At 38.8% G+C, this 27,256-nt stretch overlaps 2 protein-coding genes and 1 long non-coding RNA gene across 4 annotated transcripts; 1 reads left to right on the forward strand and 2 right to left on the reverse strand.

Annotated features, from left to right (window-relative positions):
• Positions 1 to 60: 60 nt before the first annotated feature.
• LOC136252007 (IgGFc-binding protein-like) lies at positions 61 to 26,910 on the forward strand. Of its 2 annotated transcripts, XM_066044335.1 has the most exons (8): positions 61 to 555; positions 603 to 671; positions 726 to 963; positions 17,963 to 18,110; positions 24,380 to 25,690; positions 25,885 to 25,911; positions 25,984 to 26,457; positions 26,515 to 26,910. In XM_066044335.1, exons 4-8 carry the CDS (start codon positions 18,020 to 18,022, stop codon positions 26,613 to 26,615), a joined length of 2,004 nt encoding a protein of 667 aa, XP_065900407.1. In that variant the 5' UTR covers positions 61 to 555; positions 603 to 671; positions 726 to 963; positions 17,963 to 18,019; the 3' UTR covers positions 26,616 to 26,910. The 2 variants fall into 2 exon arrangements, with proteins under 2 accessions (XP_065900407.1, XP_065900406.1); XM_066044334.1 differs by having other exon boundaries at positions 603 to 963.
• LOC136253828 (uncharacterized) lies at positions 2,647 to 8,187 on the reverse strand. Its single transcript, XM_066046485.1, has one exon. It carries the CDS (start codon positions 8,185 to 8,187, stop codon positions 2,647 to 2,649), a length of 5,541 nt encoding a protein of 1,846 aa, XP_065902557.1.
• Positions 12,614 to 14,846, reverse strand: LOC136252006 (uncharacterized). The gene is made up of 3 exons (XR_010699309.1): positions 14,721 to 14,846; positions 13,361 to 13,432; positions 12,614 to 12,846 (listed from the first exon to the last, which is right to left on the reverse strand). It is a non-coding gene; the product is annotated as an uncharacterized lncRNA (long non-coding RNA).
• Positions 26,911 to 27,256: the final 346 nt, after the last annotated feature.

A 27,256-nucleotide genomic window follows, 5' to 3' on the forward strand; every position in this document is an offset into this window, starting at 1 on the left:
ATGTCAATCACGTGATTTGCATTATGTAACCACAGTATTGCGGGTGACGTAACACATAGATCAGCACTCAAATTAAAGCGCTTTTGTTATGTTATATTATCTACTTTACCAGTTAGGCACTGGAGGGTGTACACAGAAGGCAGAGCTTTTACGTTTTTGATTAAAGTTGTAGGACGCTTTCTGGTTGGAAGACAGCTATTTCTCACAATCTAAGTGATCAAACGTCAACCAATGGCTAGATGGGGTTACTGAAGGGTTTACTCCTGACGAGGAAGGAAGCTGTGGTAAACCTAGCAGCCTAGATACGGGATGGCACACGGAGCGGCGCGCCCATTTGGCAATACTCTGATCTGTGGAAACACACCTTGCCGGCAGTTGACTCTGATGAATGTTAAGAATTTGCCTTCTGTGTACACCCTCCAGTGCCTAACTGGCAAAGTAGATAATAACAATAATAACAATTTACGCTAGCACCTTTGCTAGTCTTTAGAAAGTGAGCTAAAGCATTGTGGCTGTTTTTGAGGAATGTTTAAACCGTTCTTGTAAGTTGCTGAGGTAAGTACAAAGTGATTAATTACAACATATATACATGTGAGCTACAGATCTGGTCTGGAAAGTGTTAAAGGTCTACTACTAACTGTAGGCGGATGATAAAGGGGCAATTCTAACGGGTAGTGAGCTTGATTACTAGAGTGCCTCAAATCATGTGGTTGCCCATCACACAGAGTTTCAGAAGCAATCCCATCAGCAACAACTAAAGGAGAGTTCACAGTATCTGGGATTGTCAAAGTTACCAAATGTGAAATCTTCTGCTCTGCAACAGCAGCAATGGCCTCCTCAAGCAACTCAAAATCAGTTGGCCCAATGTTATTTGTTGTAACAGCTCCTTGAGATGATGCAAAACACATCAATAGAGTTCTTTCGCACAGCTTTTCCATGAGAAAATAAGAAATGGCTGTACAGGTGAGTGGCAAATTTTGTCGACACTTACTGCCTCACTGGATTAGTCTATGAGATTCCTGTTTCGCTTAAACAGTGGTTCAAGACTTGTACTTTCGCATAAGGATACAGCCATTTCGCTACTGTTGTGACTTTTTGTCTTATTCAAGGTGATAATTTATACAATTTTAGAACCCAGTGATGTTGCTTCAGGAAAGGTGAAGGACAAGGATAGTGAACAGGCTGTATCCTCATGCAAAAGTATAAGTCTTGAACTACTGTTTAAATGAAACAGGAATCTCGTCTAGCATTTAACTGTTGAAACCATTTGTGTTGCAATTAGTTTAAGATCAAGCCATAAAATGACTGGACTACATTGTAACATTTAAACAAGTTTAAGGAAAAATTAGGAATTTTAAGTTCGATTAGGGATCATAGAAAAAAAAGTAAAGAAACAAGGAAGGTTGCCTACACCTGCAGATATACTAGTGAACATTTAATCCCTAATTCAGTCTTGGTCTTGGGATATAGACTGAATTATAGGGATTAAATGTTCACTAGTATATCTGCAGGTGTAGGCGACCTTCCTTGTTTCCTTACCTTTTTTTTCTACTGTATGATCCCTAATCAAACTTGAAATTCTTCTTAAACTTGTTTGTTTACTTTTTTTGTAACATTATTATGATGGTAAACCTATGCATACCGCATCAAGAAAGGATAGCGCCAGAATTAATGTTTTGTCTGAACGCACGCCCCACCTATTAATACTGCTTCGAAAGTGCAGTGGCCATTACGCTTCACTTTCAGCTATGTTCAGCCTGTTACACAGCGCTACAGACAAAAAATAGTAGAAGCGCCTCTGCAACAATCCAGTCATCACGAAAACACAACAATTTGCATGCCCCAACTATCAATTAATGCCTCGAAAGTGCAGCGCCATTACGCTTCACTTTCAGCTATGTTCAGCCTGTTACACAGTGTTACAAACAAAGAACAGTGTTAGAATTGTCTCTGCAATCAATCCAGTCACCACGGAAAATACGGATGATTCTTGTTTACAAACGTATTGTAGGGAAGCCATGCATTGCACTACCGTAAATTGACACCTTAGGCTGTCAGCAAAAAGAAATGGGACACAGGAGGACAAAGGTAAGTCCATGATGCATGCATTGTATGTACTGTGGTATGCCAAAAGATATGTCTCGGGTCAAAGTAATGTCGAACAGTGAAAAAATCAAGCCCATAGCCTTAACCGTTATCGAGCCTGAAGGCATCAGGCAGGCAGGCAGTTAGTCAGCAGAAAATTCCATTGAACAATTTTTAAAAAAAATTTGTAATAATTCATTGGAAGCCTTTAGGATCATACTGAAGGCACTTTTGGGCTTGGTTATACAGTACTACCATACTGTATGATATGACAAAATAAGAAGTGCTGGCAGCTAGCACTGGTGGTAGAATGGTTGGGAATACTATTCTCAGGATGGCCATGCACCCTGTTCGTTTTCGTTTCTAGAATTTAACAACTTTCTTACACGTGTATGATCAATCACTGACTTATTATCTCACGTGAGCATAAAACAACATAAAAAGTTCCTACGAATAAATAACTCACAAAATTATCTAACACTCCCGGCGGTTGGTGCACGGAAGTGAGCCAACTCAAAATTACAAAAAAAAACTCTACATGATAACAGGTGTACAAGGTAACTAATTGCTAGTGTTAAGTCTTCTTTGTTTCTCTCCCCTGATAGCAGCTGCTCGTCTTCGAGATTGTGTAGAACTGGATGTAGAACCGTGTTGCTCCTCATCAGTAGTTGATACCGAACTATCATTGACTGCATCAAGATTAGTATTCAGCTCAACTGGAATGAGATGTTTGATACTGCGACGAAGAAATTGAGTCCTGTCAGAATTAACTGTCTTGACAATTGCTGCCCTGGTTGTGTCATCTACTCCTGTTAAAAGTTCAGTCACAATGCCTAATCTCCAAAGCGCCCGCTTAGTTAATTCATCACGTAGTATGACTACATCACCAACTTCCACTGACTTCACTGCTGATGATCTTGAAGCAGTTGAATGAGCTTCTCGCAAACTTAACAAGTATTGGCGTCTCCATTGATTGGTGAAGTGTCTAAGAAGTGTTTGATGGCGTTTAGCACGTCTTGACAAGCTTTCCGAAGTACTGACAATCTCAAAGTGACCAATATTTGGAATGTTGGCAACCTTCCTCCCATATATCAAATGAGATGGTGACAGTGAGTAGTTGATGCCCTCTGAATCATCAAAGACATATGTGAGGGGTCTTGAGTTGACAACTGATTCAACTTCAACCAAGAGAGTACTTAGTTCATCATGGGTGAGGGAGGCTCGACCAATACACTTCTTCAAACTACGTTTGACTGAACGGACCATCCGTTCCCAAAAACCTCCCCACCACGGTGCTCTTTCAACTATAAATTTCCAGGTTATACGGCTGGATGCAAGGTGCTTTATCACTTCAGGGGAGCGAATCAACTTCTGAATCTCCTTAGCAGCAGTCTTGAAAGTTTTGGCATTATCAGACCATATGGTTGATGGTAATCCCCTTCTTCCAACGAAGCGTCTGAAAGCTAATAAAAACGATTCAGCCGAAAGTAGCTCTGTAAGTTCAAGGTGGACCGCTCTCGTTGAGCAACAAGTGAATAAACATACATACACCTTGGTTTGATTGGAGGACTTATCTTTGATGTAGAGCGGACCCGCAAAGTCAATACCAATGTGGGTAAAAGGAGGGTCGTCAGACACCCTCTCTGCTGGTAAGTCAGGAGTTGTAGTGACACGATAAGGTAGTCCTTCGCATTTTAAGCATGTTACACATCTGCTAATAACTTGTTTCACAATTCGCTTACCCTTCAGAATCCAATAGTTCTCCCTCAGCAGTGTCAAGGTATCATTCACCCCACTGTGCCTTGACCTCTCATGGTATTGCTGAATCAACAAGGTAACAAACGGATGATTGTGGGGCAGTAGAATTGGATTCTTGGCATTTAAAGGCAATGTTGAATTATTCAATCTTCCTCTACACCTCAATATTCCACCATCGAGAAAGAGTGCAAATTGTTTAACAAGAGGAACACATTCACTTGGGCGGTCAGTAGCAAGATGCTTGATTTCTGCTGAAAAAGAGTCTCCTTGTATAGATTTTATCCAATAAGATTCTGACTGTGTTATCTCCTCAGCAGTAGGACTTAAACAACCACTGACTCTTGAAGAAGCATTGCTGCGGATTTGATTACGTAACAGTCTTGTAAACCGAAATACATAAGCAGTAGTGTTTAGCAACTTAAGCAGACTACTAAATCTTTCACAGTCAATCACATCATGTAGCCTAAACTGTGTACTCAAAACGACCAAGGAATGTGAAATGACAGGCACCTCCTTGATTAATTCCAGGTTAGCTTCTTCAACACTGCTAAGACTTGTGGTATTTGGCCACTCGGACTGTGGCTTACACAAAAATTCAGGCCGAATCCACCAATGCTGGCTATCGCAAAGTTCAGAACCTTTTAATCCTCGTGATGGCATATCTGCCGGATTGACAGACCCAGGGCAATGATTCCATTCTTCTGAAAGTGAATGACGTCTAATCTCATTCACCCGGTGACTGACATATTGCTTCCAAGGTTTGTGGTTTCTGATCCAAAATAGCACCACTGTGGAGTCGGTCCAATAGTAACAGTTTAAACTAAGCAAGGAATCAAGTGACTTCTTCACAGTCAAGACCAATTTAGTAAGCATTAGTGCTCCAAGCAATTCTAGTCGGGGGATTGTTTGGTGCTTCACTGGAGCAACACGTGTCTTAGAAGAGACCAAAGTTGATGATACGCTCCCATCATCATAAACTGTTCTGAAATAAACTACAGCACCATATGCTTGAGACGACGCGTCACTAAACCCATGCAATTCAAACAAGATTGGTACACGGGAACTGTCAAAATAACACCTTGGCACTCTTATCTGACCAAGAGACTCGAACTCCTGAATCAATGACTTCCACTTATTAAGAATCTCCCCTTCTACTGGATCATCCCAATTGACATTCTCAGAACACAAATTTCTAAACAACAGTTTCAGCTTAACAACAAATGGACTGAGTAACCCTAAAGGGTCAAATATCTTGGCACTCACCCTAAGAACTGATCGTTTGGTCATTGGAAGACTATGGGCATAGCGTACCAACTCTGACAGGTCGACTAGAAGCTCATCTGATTTACTATCCCACAAGACACCCAAGAGCTTGTTGTGTGTCTGAGATTCAGTGGGGTTCATTAACCCTGTGTGGGACTGAGCATAAGTTTGCTCTTCTTCAGATACTGATGTCAGGGTACTACCATGGTTACCAGCATGGGCCTCTTCAGCTTGTCTTATTCGTTTTAGAAGGTCTGGTGAATTTGTTGTCCATTTTCGTAAGTTAAGTCCACCTTCACTCATAATTTGTTTAGCTCTGGTATAGATCTGAAAGGCCGAAGCCACACTATCAGAACCAGTAATAAGATCATCCACATATAGCCCTTTCTTTATCCCTTCAATTAACTGAGGTTCTATGCTACTGTACTTGTCGAGGTGATGAAGAATAACTGCACCTAACAATGCAGGGGATGGCCTTAAGCCAAACACTACTCGAGTGAAATGAAATTGACGTATGGGACTATCCAGCTTATAGGGATCCTGAAACCACAGAAATCTAAGTACATCACGATCCTTAGGTGCTACGCCTATCATAAGGAAGGCCTTCTCAATGTCAGCAGTAATGGCTATAGGATGGGCTCTAAATCGAAGAAGAACATCAAATAATTTTGGAATTAAGTTGGGACCAGTTTGAAGACACTCGTTAAGAGAAGGCTCAGACTCGTTGAGTTTGGCTGAACCGTCATAAACAATTCGAATTTTAGTAGTGGCTCTCTCCCGGCGGATAACAGTATGATGAGGTAAGTAATGTACCGACTCACCTCTCTTGTTAAGTGTGTACTTCTCAAACTGACCTGGAATTGGTGCATTGACTTGCTCAATTATGCCCTTCTGGAGTTGTTCTTCTATGATACGATTATACTCTGTGAGAAGGTCCGGATTTCTTAGTAGCTTGTGTTGAAGGTGTCTTAATCGATTAAGGCTCAAGGAAAAATGATTAGGGAGGTCACAATGTCCTTCCTTCCACGGTAGCGAAACTTCATAGTAATTCTCATGAAACTGTATGTGATTCGAAAATTCATTTGTCATTTCTTGCTCTGTGTCCACTATTCCGATTGACTCAGTGTCCCAAAACTTTCGTAGCATGTCTTGGACTGGATCCTGAACTTCAGGAATACTAGTTACGTTGGATGTAGCCAAGATCAAATGTGTACAGGTATCACCGGATACTTGAGTGGGGTTGATCGAGCCAGACAAAAGCCATCCAAGTGTGCTATGTATGGCCACGGGACCAGCACTTCCACGACGTACCTCTCCAGTTACAAACTTCCAGTAGAAATCGGAGCCAATCAACAATTCTATTGCTGCGGTATCTGGTCCTCCAGAGAAATCTGCTAGCTCCAAATCTGATAAGTGTGTATACTCTCCCACAGCTGTTACTGAAGGCAAGGTGGAACAAATGGTAGGATAACCTATGGCAGTTATCGAGTGGCATTCATGAACTCCAGGTTTAGACAAATCAATTCTGTACAGCTTGCAACTTTTAGCCTTAAAGTGTTCACCACCGAATGTATTAACTTGTAGTCTTTCAGTACTAACTGGCCTCAATTTCAGCCTGGAACAGAGTTGTTCTGTAACATAAGACCGCTGGCTCCCACTATCAAAAAGAATTCGAACTCTGGAAGAAGATTCAGTGTCATGATTGTAAGCAACAGCTCTGGCGGTCTGTAGCAAAACAGTTTTAGCGTTCTTATTGCTACTGGTATTATTAGAGGTTGCTACACTACCATCGGTTGGTAGGGAGACAGGTGGTAAGGAAGAAGGGACAAAGGGCTCTACTTGTTGTGACAAAGAGTTACAAATCGACTGATGGTGTTTTTGATGACACAGCCTACATGTCTTGGTACTCAAACATTCCCTAGTCTTGTGATTTGCCTTGAGACAGTTAAAGCAACGTCCTGTCTTGATAAGATGGTCCTTACGCTCCTTCACATCACGGACTTTATCACAGGAAGCTGAGTAATGTAGTGCATTACAGTACACACATTTGATTGGACGATTTTGAGACACAAAGGCACCTGCAGTATGATTGTGTCTGTTTTGTGAATGATTTTTGGCAGCAGTCTGTGATGCTGACTTGAGCTTAGTGGTCTCGCTAGCCTCTCTGGCATCTACCTCCGTTTGTAAAACCTTCATCAAGTCCTTGATTTGCCATACATCTTCTTGGTTTTCCCGAGCTACCTTAAGCCTAACTTCACTTGGTAGCTTAGACATAATGATTGGGATCAACAAACTGCCATATTGATCAGAATTGACTTCAAGTGCCTCAACACCTCTGATGTGTACTGTTATATGGTCATACAATGAACGCAAGCTATGTGGTCGATCATTATTACAGTCAGACAATTTGACAAGTTCCTCCATGTGGGCACAAATGATCTGTTGCTTCTTCCCAAATCTCTGTTTAAGCAAGTCTAGGGCCGTGTTATAATTATCTTCACTCAATTGCAAGCCCTTTACACATCGTAAGGCGTTACCTTCTAAAAGACTATTCAAATAATTAAACTTGTCAATAGGAGCAAGTTGAGGGTTTTCATCAATGGCTGACTTAAAGGAGTCCCAAAAGGTAGTCCATTTAGTAACATCTCCATTGAACTTGGGCAAAGTGAGCTTCGGCAATCGAGGTTTTGAATGGGTCAATGGGTTAACGGGTGAAGCAACAGTTGTCTCAGATGAAGTGAAACTTGCACTACTAGTTACGGCTATGAGTTCATCTATTTTAAGCTTACAACTAATCACCTTGGTTACAATAGCATCTGATTCCTCAATCTCAGTAACAATGACTGTAGGATCACAGCTAGCTAAAATTTCCTTGTTCAATTCTTCTAAAGTTTTGAGCTTTCCTTCCAACTGTTGCTTGATAGCATTAACTCTGTTTCTTCCTGGAGCGTCTAAAGGCCCTGTTGCGGCTGTTATTATCTCTTCTGCTTCACGGATAAGTTTCGTTACGACGCCGCGATGACCACCTCTAATAGCACGTGTTCTCTCGAGCGCACGTGCAGATGCTTCGTCCTCTGACATGTCACACAATTCTCGAGTCTTCTTCGAATTCTACAAAAAACAACAACAACAATACTTTCAATCGAATCGTGCGCTTGCCTTCACGGGTACCGTTAAGAATGTTGCCACGGTACCAGACGTTTTCGTTTGTGGTTAGAATTGAGATCAGAATCGGCTGTGAAGGCTGTTCAGTGAATGAAAGTGGGTTTGTTGTTTTTCTCTCAGTTTTTCTCCTCGTTGTTTCAATCTTCTGCTTCGTCGGACGGTGTGCCAGTTCGATATGTCGTCGTCTCCGGACTAATATCAAGGTAGTTGTCTTCGATTCGTGCCTTCTAGAGCCCCACGTTGGGCGCCAGTTGTTCGTTTTCGTTTCTAGAATTTAACAACTTTCTTACACGTGTATGATCAATCACTGACTTATTATCTCACGTGAGCATAAAACAACATAAAAAGTTCCTACGAATGAATAACTCACAAAATTATCTAACACACCCATTGCAGCAACTTTTGTTTGTTTTAATACATTGTGATGTCATATTTTCTAAGTTGTAATGGTAACACATTGTATACCTAATGCCTTTTGCATTGCAATTGCACTATTAACACTTATATATGATGAGTGTTAATATATAAAATTTCTGATATATCCAAGTAAAATCCTGTCAGTACTTTGATACACACGGCTTCATATATAGCCAAGGATGGCTGGCTTATATCTATTAAAAGGTCTTTTGGTGTCTGTGGCCCAGAAATGGGTCAAGCACTTAGGTCAAGTATTTAAAGCACATCTCAAGCACTTGCTAAAGTGCTTTAGTATAAGCACAAGCACAAATTCTTTAATAAACTAAATGCTTCAATTACAAAATTGAGCACTATAAAAGTGGTGCTTGATATCATTACTTAATTACTTTAAATTAAAGGTTACAATTTGCATCAACACAGCTGTGAATTTACTGTCTATAGTATTTATTATTGAAACGAACAATCATTAATCTGTAAATTGTTTCATCCTTTAACCTACATTTGAAACATTTCTCAGGTCTGAATACTTTTCCTGCAACCGTTCTACACAGGAACTGATGACACAGAAATTCCTAGTACGGTTGCTGCTTCTTGGGCCATGTTTGGATACGTACTTACCCAAATGCTTATGCTTGCTCCAGTACTGTAATGGACTAGTCTTTTCATCCTCTACAGGTGCTTCTATGTATTCCTGTACCTTTTTAGATGTAACCCTGAGATTGTCTTGTGGCACTGTTTACATCTGACCTTGAAAATGCCATCCAGACAATTAGGTAGTTCAAAGTGACTGAGAACAGCAGGCAACTTTTTCTCTGCCATTTCCTCCAACTGAAAATAGCTCTTGGTTGATGCCCTGGGGGGGGGGGGGGGGGGGGGGGGAGGACAAGCCCACATGAATTCGTAATAGCATTACACAAGGCCCCTAGTGCTACTAAAATATATTCAAAAGAAACGGATTCTTCTATCTCTCTATAGGGATATGTCCAACACGGATGATTGTTTGTGGTTGTTTGATAAATGCGGAGACCGTTTGTGGTAAATTGATGATTGCCACATGTCGTCATTTCGGAACGCTGATTTCTTCGTAACGGTTTTGTATTTCTCCACAAATATCACACCATCATAAAGTACAAACATGGTAGAACTCAAATATCTATCGAACCTTGTCAAACCTCTCCATCGATATTTTGTACAGTAACCATTCGTTCACGTGAAATATTTTCAAGCATCACTTTAATGCATTGCATAATGTACATCAGTTCATGTGGGCTTGTCCTATCCCCCTGGTTGATACCCACTTATATAATGCTAGAAGCCATAACATTAAAAATAATAAAACGTTTTGCCTACTTGCACCTTTTGGCTGTTAAAATTTTAATTTTATTGAAGAAAAGACTATTTAATCAACATCTGCCAGTCTTTGTGCTTCAAAAGTGCTTATAAACTGCTTACAAGCACTGTTTCATAAAGTGTTTAAGTGCCAGCACAACACAAATGCTACACAATAATAAATGCTTGCAAGCACTTTAAAACAAGTGCTTAAGGTGCTTATAAGCACAATTGTGTAAGTGCTTGACCCAGGCTTTATATTCAGCTTGTATAAGCATGTTATACTGACATTGCATATTTGGAGTTTAGCTAACACCTTACTGGACATAATAACTACCATACAGTTCCAGTAAATTCTTTGAAGTATGGCTTCACTGGGATATATTGTACACTACTTTTATTAGTTAGCCACAAGTACAATGAAAGTTCCTTAGTATGCAGCAAAAACTTAATCATACATCTAATAAATGACTGACTTAGATGCCACATGATAAAGTGTATTGCAATATATTTTATGCATAGGACTTTTCATTATACCTGTGAGGCTGTGACGTTGTAGAAAAGAATTATTTCATATCCACTTCCTCTTCCATAATTTTAATAAGTGCCTCTAAAATAATTACCATTATGTTTAGCTTTGACTTTGATTGTCTTTGTAACCACTTTGGAATTTTAAAAAATAAAAAATAAATCTCAGTAAAAGCTCTGCTAAACTTCAAGACACAATTGTGACTGGATTTTGGAAATGAATCCAAATCACACATAATTATGAGAGTTTGTTTTTCAGCAGAATTTGCAAACCATATTTGTAATTTTATGCTAGAAAGAATACTTCCCTCTTTGAATTCCAAGTAAGTACATATGAATTACCTGATGCAAGAGAAATCAATAGAGAAATACACTTAATGATATGTGTGATTTGTATCCATTTTTAAAACCTGGTCACAAATATAGCTACTTCTAACACTTGTATTATTCAGCTAAGCTTAAATTGTATATGTTTATAATCAAGGGTGGCTCCAGGAATATAGTTGGTAACAGGTTTACAAAATGTCTGTTGCATGCACACTTAAATCTAGGGGGTCTGGGGCATGCTCCACGAGCTAGAATATAGTATGGCCATCATTTATCCTTGATCAAAGAAAAATTGATAAGGTTCAGCAAAGAGCCACATGATTGCTCCCAGCTGCAGCTTTCAAAGATGCATGTGTCGTACAGTGAGTGACTGTGAACAATTCAATTACCATCTCTAGCCAACAAGCAACACAAAGGGGGACTTGATTCTGTTATACAAACTTCTTAATACCTCAGATTGCTCCACATTATATTCCTACCACTGCACATCAGTTAAGTTGTTATCAATCCAGATTCAATTGTAGATCCAATTACTTTTTCAATAGGTTGATTAAAAATTGGAATGCTTTGCCACCATTTGCAGTTAACACTGATTCTGTAATGGTTTTGAGTCCTTATTGGATAGCTACTTGACTCTAGATTTGTATGTGCATTTTGTATTGATCCAGTATACAGGTTCTGCCTTTACTGCTATTTTAATGTTAATCATAATCATTAAAATCAAGACTCACGGTAGTGAGTCGCGCGGCCAGTAAAGCAGAAACGCGCGCCGCAGACAATAAATGACGCGACCACTACGTGAGGATTTTACAAGAACGAACGTTGTCAAATTCGGCCTTCCTGTAATCCACCCGTCACTTACGCTATCCCTCTGAAACTCTGGAGTTGAACTCATCGTGTCACTAGTAACTACCACACAAGCAGTGAAGCAAATCCATGCCGATTGTTTCGTGATCGAGGTTGCCGACATCAAAGGTGAAGTTTCATTTTTTTTATTTTTTTTATCGCATGCGGTTAGACGCAACCGCAGGTGTATGCCTTGCGTTCCTTTGTGCATTCCGAACATTGATCGCCCTGTTATCGCTTCAGTATTCACTCAATCACCTCAAGATTCACATCATCGATTTCACCATACATGATTACCCTACAGTCGTGATTTCAGCACCAAACGAAGTTTCAGTTGTCCTCAGTCGACCTAGAGGCCAAATACAAATCCCAGATTGTTGTTTTCTGCAATACTCGCTTGGCATGTAGGGCAATGTGTCTTTAAACTGTTCTAAAAGTTTCGTTCAGATTGAAACATTTGTTTTCGAGAATGGCTAGTTTGAAATTTGAATTTAGTCGCCCCCACATCATTTGCTCTCTAAGAATTTTACTCGGAATTTAAAGAATGACGCAGAGCACAACTGCGGTCACTGGGTATTGATGAACTGGCGCTCTATGTAGTTAATCAGTACATATAGCCACCAAGAAGTGTGTTGCCATAGATATAATCTATGGTGCTGCATACCATCCTTCGTTTTGAAATTAGTCGCCCCCACATAATTTGTCCTCTAAGGGCGCGGCTTAAAGAATGACACAAGAGTACAACTGCGGTTACCAGTTGTTGACACAAGCTGTGAGTAATTAGCACATGTAGCTAGCTTAAAAGGAAGTGTGCAAAATCGCCTAATACAATTGTCACCATGCATTATTGCATTTTATAGCACCCCCACACAAAATTACACATGTAATTACAACATACAGAGGAGACACATGAATACCAAACACTTTTCACAACAATAATGTAAGAATTGTACAATAATGACTGTAATATAACTGCTATGCAAATGTTTTCCAGTGGCCCGCCATGGTAGCAAGTCTCACATGACGGCATGTATATTCATCCAAGGGAGTAACGAGTAAGTATGATGACAACAAGTTGGTATGACTTCATTTGTAGAATCCAGATGAGTGGGTGTGGCTCCAGCATGTCTACACGGTTAACAAACATTCCTGTTATAAATACGTGCTACAGTTGCAATATAATAGTATAGTATTTAAATGCAATAATACATAGTCTCCATTGCATCACTATCAAACGACACTAAGTGGAGGATATTGTTGCATCTCTAGTATGTACACTTTATCAGTACAACCTGTCTTAATGGCCACTAGTATAGAAAGACAACCACTCTTGAAAAGCCAATTCCAATTGAGAATTTATACACTGTTACTTGCTGAATGAGTGAAGGTGGCAATAAACAAGTTCCACCGTAATTTATACACGTGATCTGATCCTGTATATTCTGTCAGTGGATGAGATCCACTTGGCCAGGACAAAATGTGACTCAAGTACCCTGGATGATCCATACTCAACCAACTTATGACCCAGTGGCACAATGGAACTGACTATTTATAGAGAATACAATTATATTTATTTCTAAGATGTGTGGATGTGTGGACACATTACAACACATTACATGTACATACAAGACATGCTACGTACTGTTTTAGAATTTCAAGTCACCACATTATACACGTACCAGTCAACAATGCTTCATAGTGCCCATCAGTAAACCTGAAGAAAAGTTACGAAAAATAAAAATTCACATAAGTACAATGAAACCTCATTAATATGGCAGGCTGTGGGACCAAAAAATTTGGCCTGAATAACAAAGTGGCCTTATTAATGAGGTCATAAGTGATGCTTAGCTATATTTGGGACCTACTAGAGGTGGCCAATATAATGAGGTGGTCTTATTAAAGAGGTGGCCACTAAGTGAGGTTTCACTGTACATATAGTTCACAATATTGTGAACAATATTAATGGTTAACAATATACACTGAAACCTGCAGGTCAGGAAGATTGCTCTCTACACAAAATGACACATTCAGAGATTGTATTTAGATGGATGATACAGTAATGCATTGTGACTTCAATACTCGTGATGTGTCACTGCTAGGCAGCAACCATATACACGGCACTGCCACATCGCACTTGCTCGCACACACAATTTTGCTAAAGATTTTACAAATTGATAATTAAGGGGTGTGGCAACTAGCTGTTTCGCTCGCAAGACTGTGTGGCAGCTGTTTCCCTTCTGTACAAGTGGCCACCAAGACAGGTCCACTGTGGATGAAAGCCAGGCATTAGATATTTGGTATTTCATGTGTTGAAGACATTCCAGGGCTTCTGGTAGTCTCAAATCTCACCACAGTTTAACTCAGGCAGTGTTGTGGTCACCACTAAACTACTGGAATGCTGTGTTATGTTATGTTCATCTTATGCTTGGCTACTATATTGTAGAACTGAAATGGATACTCTGAAAAATATATCTTATGGATAATGACTTCATCAGGAGCTTATAAGGACCAATAGTGAAACTTTTTACACTTGGGGCTGACAGTCAACTGCCTATGTCTGAAGCAGTGCTTTTGGTGCTCTAACAGATTGGCTGCCCCCTTGCTACCAGCACTCACTGTCTCATATGCTGTCATACACTAAACCCATCTCTATAGCCAGTTAGAGCAGCATGCTTCTTACTTTTTTTTAAGGCCGCATAATGCAGCCACCTCTTTAAAAGGCAAGGTCAGAAAATTTTGTCCCTACGGCCTGAATAATGACCAGTTTTCACTGTACTATTAGTGATTAGTGATCATGGGGGATTATTTATTAAGATACTAAGATATACAAACGCTACAACCTCTAAATATAGCAGTAAATTTTTACCCTGGTCCAATGTCTCGTAATAATCGTGACTTCGTGAGAGACTCTACTGTGACAAATACATGTTTATCATGATATGTGCTAATCGCCTTTTTACAATTAAGTTTTACAACACAAATACATGTATAGTTAAACTCACCAATTGCGACTAAATCCCTTCAACACGAAAAGACAAGTAATGAGACAACCTTGGAGACAACAGCCACACAAACCTATTCTGGTGCATTTATTTAGTAGTAATATAAATTTTAAAGGAGTTTATTTACAACAGGACATAATTACGCGCCCCTCTATTGTCTCTGTACATACTTGCCTTTTCTTTACTATTCTCATTTCATTTCACAAGATCTCTTGGCAGGGGCGTAGCTTCTTCACTTGAATTAGTCAATGCTTGAAGTAGATCGAGATACTCTAATAGAACAGTCACATTTCTACAAGTGCCATATTTTTATATTGTAAAGTCTGTAAGTAGCTAGTAATTTAAACTATACAATCCGATGCTAAGCAAAAGTTGTAACTATGCTAAATATTGATTGCTGTGTTACAGCTGTTTTGTGACTGCTCTAATAGAGTATTTTGATCGTTTCAATGCAGTACAAGATGAAAGGCAAAGCGTTGTTAAGGGTTTAATAGTTAAAATGAGTGTTAGTTGACTGCAGTTGCATGCCACTAACAGGGCCGACCTGAGAAAATAAAAGGGCCCAGGGAAAAGAGTTAAAGAGGGGCCCAGGGGCAAGGAAGGGTCTAGATCCTGACTGCTCTATTAGAGTATATCGATCTTTCTTTAAACAGGTATTCAAGTGGCCCCTTTCGGGCTGTGGTAGGGGGAAAAATACCCCAGTTACCCCCAATGTGGGCGGCCCTGGCCACTAAAATTACAGTTATATTTTAATATTCTGTCACTGTAATCTGGGGTTTCTGTCAAAATCATGGAAACTCACCTACTGTTATCAACAGTACATTGCTTATTCTAACAAAAAGTATTGAAATCCCATCCAAAAACAGCTTATAGCTGTAAAAAAAGTGCGCGTCCAAGTAAAGCAGAGTTAACTGCGACAAAAAGTAATGATATCATAATGCGGCCATGTGCGAGGTGTGCAAGTTGTAAAATTAATATTAGCTAATCAGATAATACAATGTTATTGTTAAAGTGTTAATGAGAACTATGTGATGCTGCTAGTTTTTAAGTGTGTGAGCATCTTCATAAATACCACATAAATTTAATTCTCAATAAAGCAATGTGTATAGATTCTCTGATAGTAATAAATAGTTTGAGTTTGGCCGCCTTTCCTGTATACAGCAATGCTACGAACAAAGGAAAGGCAATGGCCAAGTGGTAATGGCCAAGTGTTGAAATTTCGATAGTTTCATAATACATGTAACTGGCCATATTTAATCTGTCAAATTTTGCCAATAATATTCAACTTTCATTTGCTTTCTATTCTGTGCTGATTCTAAATGATGGACAGAGTCTAGTGGACAGGTCAATTCCAACATAGCAACAGAATGGACTTGCAAATTGTACACAACATTATCAGGGCGATCATATGTATAGAATCAAAGTTGGAATGGTAGCTTGAAGTGCTTCACAGGCTTGGCGGTTATGCAAACTTAAATTGATGGACAGTCAGCAAAAACCTTAGTAAGCACAGAGGCTAGAGCAGAAAGCACCTGATTATGATGATAATTAAGTGTAACACTGCAGAGTTAATGCAACAGAGCAACCATTCAATACATGTGCTGTTGTAATTTGGGTGGAATCACATAACAAACACTTTGCATCACATTGTATTGACCAGACTGATAACAGTGGGTACTGTGTATCAGAAGTGGCTAGTAAGAGAGAAATGATAGTTGGCCAGCCCAGCCAGTAGCCTATTCCAACTTCCAAGTCTTGCAGGAGCTTTCCTATTCAGCAGAGCTACCAAACTTGGATTGGACAGTGAGTATCTGCAAGTGATTTTCACATTGAGACTTATTGTACTGTGTAGGCTGAGTTTTAGCTTTTAAATACAGGGAACGAGCATGCAGATGGTTAACAGATTGCGTTGGCTAAGATGGAGTGTTCATTTTTGTTAATCTGCAATGCAACATTTTCAAGGTGTAGCTGTAAGCCTAACTCCTGAAGCTGAGGGTCAGAAGTACTGAAGTAGCACTAACACAGGACAGCAGACTGAGCTTTGCCTCCCTGGATACATGAGTAATACTAGGACAACAAACTCCTGGGTAGTATATATATATTAGCAATCACCCAACAGCCAATGATAAAAGGTGTGAACAAAGTAAATCACCTCCTAATGTACAGATTAATCTCATCCAAACAATGTATCATTTAAGATGCATGAGTGATTGTCACTTACGAGGTCACTTACTAGCTGCTTTAACTGATAGTCTGATTGTCACTCTTTAGTAGCTAAGAGCATTCACAAGGTCAAGAGTTCATAATATTTGTGTAGAGTTTATAACTCTTGATATCTTAAATGTTCCCTCTGGCAAAGCAGCTATACTCTTTAATTATGATGTGTTTCTCTTTTTGACTATGTTCTACGGTACTTTATACCTTTATGATAGTTACAAGGTTTTCTTCTATACATACATTGAATCCTCGTCCAACATGCATTATACTGTATGAACCTGACTATATGTAACAGTGTAATATGTAAATTATTCTTGGCATACAAGTGATATACATAATACATAATTTGCCTTGTGCAGTTGCAATTGTATTTAGACTCACCAACGCCTCTCTGATATTATTACAGCTGGTGATATTTACTATATGACATTCATACATAGCTATATGAGCACTCCAAATATATTCTCTAGCCATTTCATTTCAGTTTCAGGTGTTCTCTACACGGTAATACAGCTTTATTTTAGAGAACAGTAAACAGAGTGTGTCAGCAAGGAATCCATTCAATTTAGCTGTTGCATGTACAACACATACTGTAGGTGCAAAATTATGATTTTGTTGCAACAGAGTTCAACTATGATGTGTTACTACCCATGAGAGTCCATACAGCTAGCAAATATATTTCACTTAGAATCCACATAACAGGCTTTTCCTCGTTCATGCTTGCATACTCAATTTGATTATCATTTCTCAGGAAACACATTCTATACATTGCCACCCAATTAATATTTCCTTGCTTAATGCACTTCTGTAGGCATGACAAGGAAACATCAACTACATAATATTATCAAGAGTTTAGTTTGAACTTATACATGAATTTCTGGAAACCTTGCCCTATTTAACCACTGTATACATGTATCTGGTATGTACAAGTGTAGCATTTGTAAATACCTTTTGTACACTTATAGAGTGTCATAGTGTATGTATATAAGTTTAATTTTCCTTGAGTGTTACATACTTGTCCGTAGATAAATCAGAGAGCCTGATTCAAGAAGAGTTACAGATCTCTCAAAGAAGACGCAATCATGCTCAGTAAACCAATATTGTGTTTAGCGATTGCAGTAATCTTTACACTTGCTGGCAATGCTAAAGAAATCAAGGCAATAAGAAAGCGTCGTAAGTTGATATTTCTTCAGGTTGTAAATAATCTAATCAAAAACAGCCAAGCTGTTTAAAAAGGTGCGGCCCCCAAAAAGGCCATGGTGAAAAAAGATGTGAAATCCAAGGTGGCGGCCAAGAAATGGCTGTGATGGTAGGTTAATGGTAAAAATTTTAATAACGACAATTCAGGTGAATTTGGTGCCAAGACCAAGCGGCACAAAATTCATCTGAATTGTCGTTATTAAAATTTTTACCGTTAACCTACCATCACAGCCATTTCTTGGCCGCCACCTTGGATTTCACATCTTTTTTCACCATGGCCTTTTTGGGGGCCGCACCTTTTTTACAGCTTGGCTGTTTTTGATTAGATATCACTTCTTTTTGTATTTGTATACTGCAAAGCCGACCAATGGCTGGCTTTGGGGGTTTTTTAACTCATGTGTTTTTTCTTTACCACAGGAAGAAGAAAAAAACTTAAAGAAGATTTTTAATACTTCAATTATTTTTGATTTTATTAGTAATTATACAAATTATATACATATATTTATTACATACCCATTATTCCCCACAGGATATTATTTTGCAGCTGATCTCTCTACTGGGTGACTTGAAATGTAGCTGAACTATCTATAAGGTGACCTCTTCTAGCTGATCTCTCTACAGGGTGATTTGTTTCTAGATGAACTCTCCACAGGTGATTTGTTTGCAGCTAAACTCTCTACATGGTGGTTTCTTTGTAGCTGAACTCTCTACACGATGGTTTCTTTGTAGCTGAACTCTCTACAAGGTGACTTCTTCTAGCTGAACTCTCTACAGGGTGATCTTTTTGTAGCTGAACTCTCTACAGGATTTGTTTGCAGCTGAACTCTTTACATGATGGTTTCTTTGTAGCTGAACTCTCTACAAGGTGACTTCTTCTAGCTGAACTCTCTACAGGGTGATTTCTTTGTAGCTGAACTCTCTACAGGGTGATTTGTTTGCAGCTGAACTCTCTACATGATGGTTTCTTTGTAACTGAACACTCTACAAGGTGACTTCTTCTAGCTGATCTTTCTACAGGGTGATCTTTTTGTAGCTGAACTCTCTACAGGGTGATTTGTTTGCAGCTGAACTCTCTACATGATGGTTTCTTTGTAACTGAACACTCTACAAGGTGACTTCTTCTAGCTGATCTTTCTACAGGGTGCTTTCTTTGTAGCTGAACTCTCTATATGATGGTTTCTTTGTAGCTGAACTCTCTACAAGGTGACTTCTTCTAGCTGAACTCTCTACAGGGTGATCTTTTTGTAGCTGAACTCTCTACAGGATTTGTTTGCAGCTGAACTCTTTACATGATGGTTTCTTTGTAGCTGAACTCTCTACAAGGTGACTTCTTCTAGCTGAACTCTCTACAGGGTGATTTCTTTGTAGCTGAACTCTATATGATGGTTTCTTTGTAGCTGAACTCTCTACAAGGTGACTTCTTCTAGCTGATCCCTCTACAGGGGGATTTGTTTGTAGCTGAACTCTCAACAAGTGATTTATTTGCAGCTGACCTCTTTATGTGGTGGTTTCTTTGTAGCTGAACTCACTATATGATGACCTCTTCTAGCTGATCTCTCTCCAGGGTGATGTGTTTCTAGCTGAACTCTCTACTGGTGATTTGTTGAAGTTAAACTCTCTACATAGTGGTTTCTTTGTAGCTGAACTCTTTACAAGGTGACTTCTTCTAGCTGAACTCTCTACAAGGTGATTTCTTTGTAGCTGAACTCTCTACATGATGGTTTCTTTGTAGCTGAACTCTCTACAAGGTGACCTCTTCTAGCTGATCCTTCTACAGGGCGATTTGTTTGTAGTTGAATTCTCTACATGGTGATTTGTTTGAGGCTGAACTCTCTACATGGCGATTTCTTTGTAGCTGAGCTCTCTACAAGGTAACTTTTTCTAGCTGATCCCTCTACAGGGCAATTTGTTTGTAGTTGAATTCTCGACACGGTGATTTGTTTGAGGCTGAACTCTCTACATGGCGGTTTCTTTGTAGCTGAACTCTCTACAAGGTGACCTCTTCTAGCTGATCTCTGATTTGTTTCTAGCTGAACTCTCTACAGGTTATTTGTTAGCAGCTAAACTCTCTACATGGTGATTTCATTGTAGCTGAACTCTCTACACGATGGTTTCTTTGTAGCTGAACTCTCTACAAGGTGACTTCTTCTAGCTGAACTCTCTACAGAGTAATTTGTTTGCAGCTTAACTCTCAGAGTCTACACGATGGTTTCTTTGTAGCTGAACTCTCTACAAGGTGACTTCTTCTAGCTGAACTCTCTACACGGCGATCTTTTTGTAGCTGAACTCTCTACAGTGTGATTTGTTTGCAGCTGAACTCTCTACATGATGGTTACTTTGTAGCTGAACTCTCTACAAGGTGACCTTTTCTAGCTGATCTCTCTACAGGGTGATTTGTTTCTAGCCGTGTCAACTCTCTACAGGCGATATGTTGGCAGCTGAACTGTCTACATGGTGGTTTCTTTGTACCTGAACTCTCTACAAGGTGACTTGTTTCTAGCTGATCCCTCTACAAGGTGACTTCCTCGAGCTGATCTCTCTACAGGTTGATTTGTTTGTAGCTGAACTCTCTACAGGGTGATTTGTTTGCAGCTGAACTCTCTACAGGGTGATTTGTTTGTAGCTGAACCCTCTACAGGATGGCTTCTTTTGTTACTGAACTTTCTACAAGGCAACTTTTTCTAGCAAATCTCTCTACAAGGTGACTTCCTCTAGCTGATCTCTCTATAGGGTGACTTGTATCTAGCTGAACTATCTACAGGATGATCTGTTCATAGTTGAACTCTCTACAGGTTAATTTGTTTGTAGCTGAAACCTCTTGTTTCAAACTGATCTCACTGTAGCATAACTTCTTTGCAGCTGAACTCTCTACAGAGTGATTTTTTTTGTAGCTGAACTGTATATAGGGTGATTTGTTTGTACCTGAACTTTCTACAGGGTGATTTGTTTATAGCTGAATGCTCTGCAGGGTGATTTGTTTGTAGTTGATCTCTCTACAGGGTTTCTTTGCAGCTGAGTTCTCTACAGGGTGACTTCTTCTAGCTGAACTCTCTCTTGTTTCTAGCTGATCTCTCTACAGAGTAACTTGTTTGTATAGCTGAACTCTTTACAGAGTAGTATTTTGGTTGCTGAACTCTCTACACGGTGACTTGTTTGTAGCAAAATTCTTTACAGAGTGACTTGGTGGTAGCTGAATTCTCTACAGAGTGACTTATTTGTAGCTGAATTCTCTACAGAGTGACTTACTTGTAGCTGAACACTGTATAAACTATAAAGTGACTTGTCTGTAGCTGAACTCTCTTCGGGGTTACTTGTTTGCAGGTGATCTCTATAGGGTAACTTGTTTGTATAGATGAACTCTTTACAGGATAGTTTCTTTGTAGCTGAACTCTCTCCACAGTGACTTGTTTGTAGCTGAATTCTCTAGAGAGTGTAGCCGAACTCTCTACAGGGTGCATGACTTGTTTATAGCTGAACTCTCTTCAGTGTGACTTGCAATGTTATGAATCACTACAGCGATATATTTGTAGCTGAACTCTCTATAGGGTGACTTGCTTCTTGCTGAACTGTCTATAAGATTAACTGTTTGCAGCTGAACTCCCTACAGAATATGGTAATAGAATTCTATAATGGAGTAAATAAATTAGCTGAATGCTCTATTAGGGTGACTGTTCTATTAGAGTATCTCGATCTCGCATTTGCTACACGGAGTTGGCTTTCGAATCATAACTCAGTGGTTTGTAATCCAATTCTTCTATACTACTGCAAGGACTTTCAATGAAGATTATTCCAGCTATACACCGATTTTCAGCTCATTGCTCTAAGCGGTTTGCCTAGTAGGCGTGAAAACTAATACTTTTTTATTCCTAAAAATCGATCGCGTAATTGTGACACAGGTTGGGTTTTGTGTCATATCTCCGTGGTCTTTATCTCGATTCCTTTCAAACCACTAAAAGGCACTCCTACGATGGTTACTCCATCTACATAGTAATTTTCAACTCATTCCATGAAACGGTTTACCCTGTAGGCGTGACAACAAATCGATCTTGTTTTACTCGAATAGTCGGTCATAACTCCTGAATCATTCACCGGATTTGCACCACATTTGATGCTAGGATTCGCCTTTGTACTCCCCTTCTGTGTGCCAAATTTCAAGTCGATCGGAGTACGCGTTTGCGTTTTATAGCAATTTTTGCAAGTGTGCGAAAAGACGAAGAAGAAAAAAAAAACGAAGAAAAAAAAACGAAACTTTGGCCACTCGTATCTCGGAAATGGCTTGAGTGATTTCCTTCAAATTTGGAATGTAGACTCCCCTAGCTGGCGGGCAACTCTGCAGCAAATTTGGTTCCAATCGGATGAGGTATCACCGAGATACAAATGTGTGAAAATGACGTTTTCTTTCTTCCTGTCAATATACTCACGGTGTGGCGCGCCGGCTTCTTGGGCCGCACGACACACTATCGTGTGTCTTGATATGAATAGCTTGTAATTAACTGATTACTATAGCAGTAATTGAAGGGGTCAGCAGCAAAAGGTTGACAAGTGCCATTTGAAAATTACATAGTGGACATTAAACAGAATTTTGATAATTGAATTATTGCTAAAAATTAATTTATTTGCTTTTAAATTCCATTGTTTACTTATAGTAACAATATTATTCACATGGTTAAAACAAGCCATTCTAAAATGGCACATGTCCTCTTTTTCCACTGACCCCTTCAATTTAAATTAAGCATGCTAAACTACATGCCATTGAATATCCATTATTTTAATTAAATGTTCAACGTATTGTTCTACATGTTACTGCTAAGTCACTTGAACACGATTAGCTACAGCTTAATAACCAATTTAGATTTTATTCTTCTTAATGGCATTAATAATGCTATAGATCCCACAAGGAATTATAGTATAAGCAGTTCTTAGCTATAGTAGCAGAAAAGGAAGCAATTGTACAGCTATCTAGCTACCTATCTATTTAATATAATATTATACTGTTATGTAGCTATAGGTTACATTGATCATCAACACTTGGCTGTGTACGTATACATAAAACAGCTCTAGTAGCTACAGTTGTATAGAATATGGTAGAATTTTCCTACTGACATATAGTGCTGTACCACTATATCATTAAGATATGTATGAGCTAAAGAACACTTTAGCAATAGTTTGAGCTTGCATCCATGTGTAAATGGTGGCCCTAGACAAATGTTGTATTAGTACACAATTGCTTTTGTTTGCAGCAGTGATTACACCAGTTTGAAGTTCAAAGTTTGCTGAGAAAAAATCATACAACGTCTAATAACTTCACAATAGCTCCTGTGGTACTTTAAAAATTCAATAGTATCAGAGAATATTGCAGTATAACTGCATAATCAGTAGCTATAGTGCACAATACTATCTGACAACTAGCTCTGTAAAGCCTTAACTATAATATGTTGGCATGCAAATGTTTAGTTTTGTATTGCTGCACAAAGGTTAGTGCAGTAGCTAGCTACATGCCAAATGACCAGCACACAACATTGTCTGTAGTAAAGTACGTATTTATAAGTATTAGTAAAGTATTTATTAATATTAGTACAGTGGAATCTCTCTTAACAAACTCCCCGAAGTAAGGACACAATAGAAAAAACCTCCATAATGAGGACAAACATTTGGTCCCAACAGGTCTGGTTAATACATTTTTTATCTCTGAAAGAGGAAAACCTCTATATTACAGCAAAAATAGCCAAACCTTCTGGGTCCCAAAATGTCCATAATAGAGAGGTTCCACTGTATAGCTAAATTAGTTGCTAGCATTAGAGTGAACTATGTGAACATGTAAGGTTTTTGCAGAGGCTATTTTGTCTTAATCTGATCATTTGACACAATTCTCACATGGCCTGTATAACCAACTAACATATATCATTATTACTACATATAATGTTATACTATTAAGCAAGCCATGAGCTCATTCCATAAAATAACTGAGCAACACATGAACACATAGTACGTTAACGTGATTATACTCTCTAATAAGATTGTATACCTTAAGTCACATATTTGATAACATTATCCAGTGCATTATTGTAACCTCATATTTTAAGATATTTCCTTTATGATAAACCATACAGTATATATGAGTGACTGTTGTTTGCTATAACTTAGAAACCATAGTAATCCATACAGTACATGCTATACTTATGATAGCTACACCACAACTTTGAGCATTAGTTTACACTATAACTTCATAATAATTCTATTAGAAACATTCACTGCAGTGAGAGAATATTATTTGGGATTTCCATTAAATTATCAAAGGAATGCGGGAGCTGTACCATCGCTATTACTATTAACCTCAAACACTTCACCAGTGAATTGTATCATTGATGTGCCGGCCATAGGACAGACCTACCAAGCAACCATTACAGCTGCTAATGAAGCATTTGTGGAGCTCCCTCATGATCTGCAGACATTTGGCGACACTACAATTACTAATAAAGGCATACATGTTCAAGTAGACAGCAATGACATTGTTGTGATTGGTCAAAACTTTAGGCGACACAGAGCAGATACAGATGGCAGTTATCTTGCTGTACCTACAGTTGATCTTAACATAATACAGTACAAGTATTTTGAACTGGGTATGGTTCTTGGAGCTGGAAGGTGGCCTGCTCAGCTGCTAGTAGTTGGTACACAAGCAAATACAACGATGAACATAACATTGACACAACCTGTTAGGACTATCATTGATGGTGTTAATATTGATCTTGTTGCTGGAACAGAGTATTCATATAACATTGGCCAACTACAGACTTTCTACGTATCACATTCAGAGGATTTGACAGGAACTAAAATCATAACAGATAAACCAGTTTCACTGTTTAGTGGTCATGGCTGTGCAATATTACCAGTAACAGCTGGAGACTGTGATCACATGATTGAACAAAGCTTACCAACTGCAATGTGGGGAACAACATTCTATATTGTTCCCATTCCCAGAATAGTAGATACTTACTACATTAGAGTGTTGGCAGCTAATGATATAACTGAAGTTAACTTTTATTGTAATGATGTAGAGGAGTCACACACTATCAATGAAGGAGAATATATTCACAAAGAGTTAGGGATGTTGGATCACTGTGCTATTCATTCAAATAAGGAAATTCTGGTAGTCGAGTATGCACGGTCAAGGTATCCAAGTGATCCTGCTATGGTACTAGTACCAGCTACAATTCATTATTCAAACCAAATATTATCATCCACAGTGTCTGGGTATCAAACAGATCTGCGTTATATACATTCTGTGATTGTAATAGTGTTGGCTGAGTACTTCAATGCTACAATGATGTATTTTAACTCTGGAGGAAACAGTATATCATTAGACACATACCAGTGGGTGCCAATACAAGCCAATGGCATCAATGAAGCCTACTACACATATATTAATAACATTTCAACAGGAACATTTGAAGTGTTTCATACTAACCAAAGAGCTTTGTTAAATACCATGTTGTTTGGCTTCTCCTTTGCACTGCATGGTGGATATGGACATGCTGGAAGCCTTGAAGTTAGAGGTGATGAGCATTTGTGTAATTGTGTTACATGCATGCATACACATGTTACATGTACAGCACTAGTGCAGTGCAAGTAATATATACAAGCATTTAATGTACAGTACGTACCCTGCAAAACGTTTTGTTGTAGTCAACATATACAGCTAGTTAGTTAACAGTGAGTCATAATTTAGTTTTTTTGTCTCACATTACAGTTGATGACCAACAGGAGCATCAATCAGGTATGTTAAGTTGATCACATCTATAGTATAGACTAATAAGTGATTACAGTTATTTTATTATAACTCTTTCAGTCAGTGGTGATCCTCACTTCAGTATACCTCTACCATCCAATGAAATGTTGTGTTACTCTATCCAAGGATATTCTGGACTATCCTTCAACTTGATCAGTAATCATCATATGATCATCAACGCCTTGTTCATTGACAGTATCAATGATCAAACTGAAGCTACTTGGATTGGTAAACTGGCTGTGATATTACCAAGTGGTGAAGATGATGACACAACTGTCATATTTAATAGCATTGATCATAAAGTGGAAATTCAAAATAAAGGAGAATTTAAAGCTTCAGCTATTGAACAAATCAACATTAATAGTCATGACAATATTACAGTTAAAGGGATGGTGAAGCATAAGGGTAACCCTCGTGTACGTGTTGTCTACAGTAAACAGGCAGCCATCTTTGATGTCACATTTCATAGTCAGCATTTAGACATTGACTGGGTAGTACAAGAGAAACTGATGGAAAATTCACACGGTCTAATGGGTAACCACGTAATGTAATTATAACTTGTACTTAATCTGTACTTGTGTGTGTATATAGGGCAGTTCATGAACAAAGATATTACTGTTGATCCTGTTAAAGAGATCTTGATCCGTCCTGGATTTGAAGCCATTCCAGTCAGAAAGGATTACAAATGGTAGTACTATGGAGAAGGAAGCAGTGAGTGCTGGAGGGTGATGAATGTAGGGCATCAGGGAGAGAAAATGATCGAGGGAAACATTTTGCATTACATTGTTGAGAATATCAAGCAAAAGAAGTTTATATTCAAAAAGGAGCCACAAAGTGTTTAATTTCAATATGGAACATTAAACTTGCATACACTAATTTTGTTGTGTTATTATACAGAGTAGCTACATTAGGAACAGTAACCATTGACTGAGCTATAGGGACAGATTATTAGCTGCATCACATTGCTATTGTATTTAATCTGATCAGGGGCGGATCCAGGGGGGGGGGGCTTTGGGGGCTGAAGCCCCCCCCCCTTCATATTTAGGCTTTAGTTGATCAATATGCTGAGTATTATAATGAAATTTTGTCTTAGCATAATTATATTATCACTAATAATACAAATACTCATAAAACCACCTTATAAACGTCTTTCCAAGGTATTATCAGTGGATTTATGATAAAGTTTATGCAACAAGGACCCGGATCAGCATTGGAGGTTTACAAGATCGAGATACTCTAATAGAGCAGTCAGCTAACTACTCTAATAGAACATTCACTGAAAGCATGTAGTTGGTTCTGTTATAGAATTTTTCCAAATCTGCCTGCACCTATA

This window comes from Dysidea avara, chromosome 4 (assembly GCF_963678975.1).
Source record: "Dysidea avara chromosome 4, odDysAvar1.4, whole genome shotgun sequence".
NCBI classification, from domain to species: Eukaryota; Metazoa; Porifera; class Demospongiae; order Dictyoceratida; family Dysideidae; genus Dysidea; species Dysidea avara.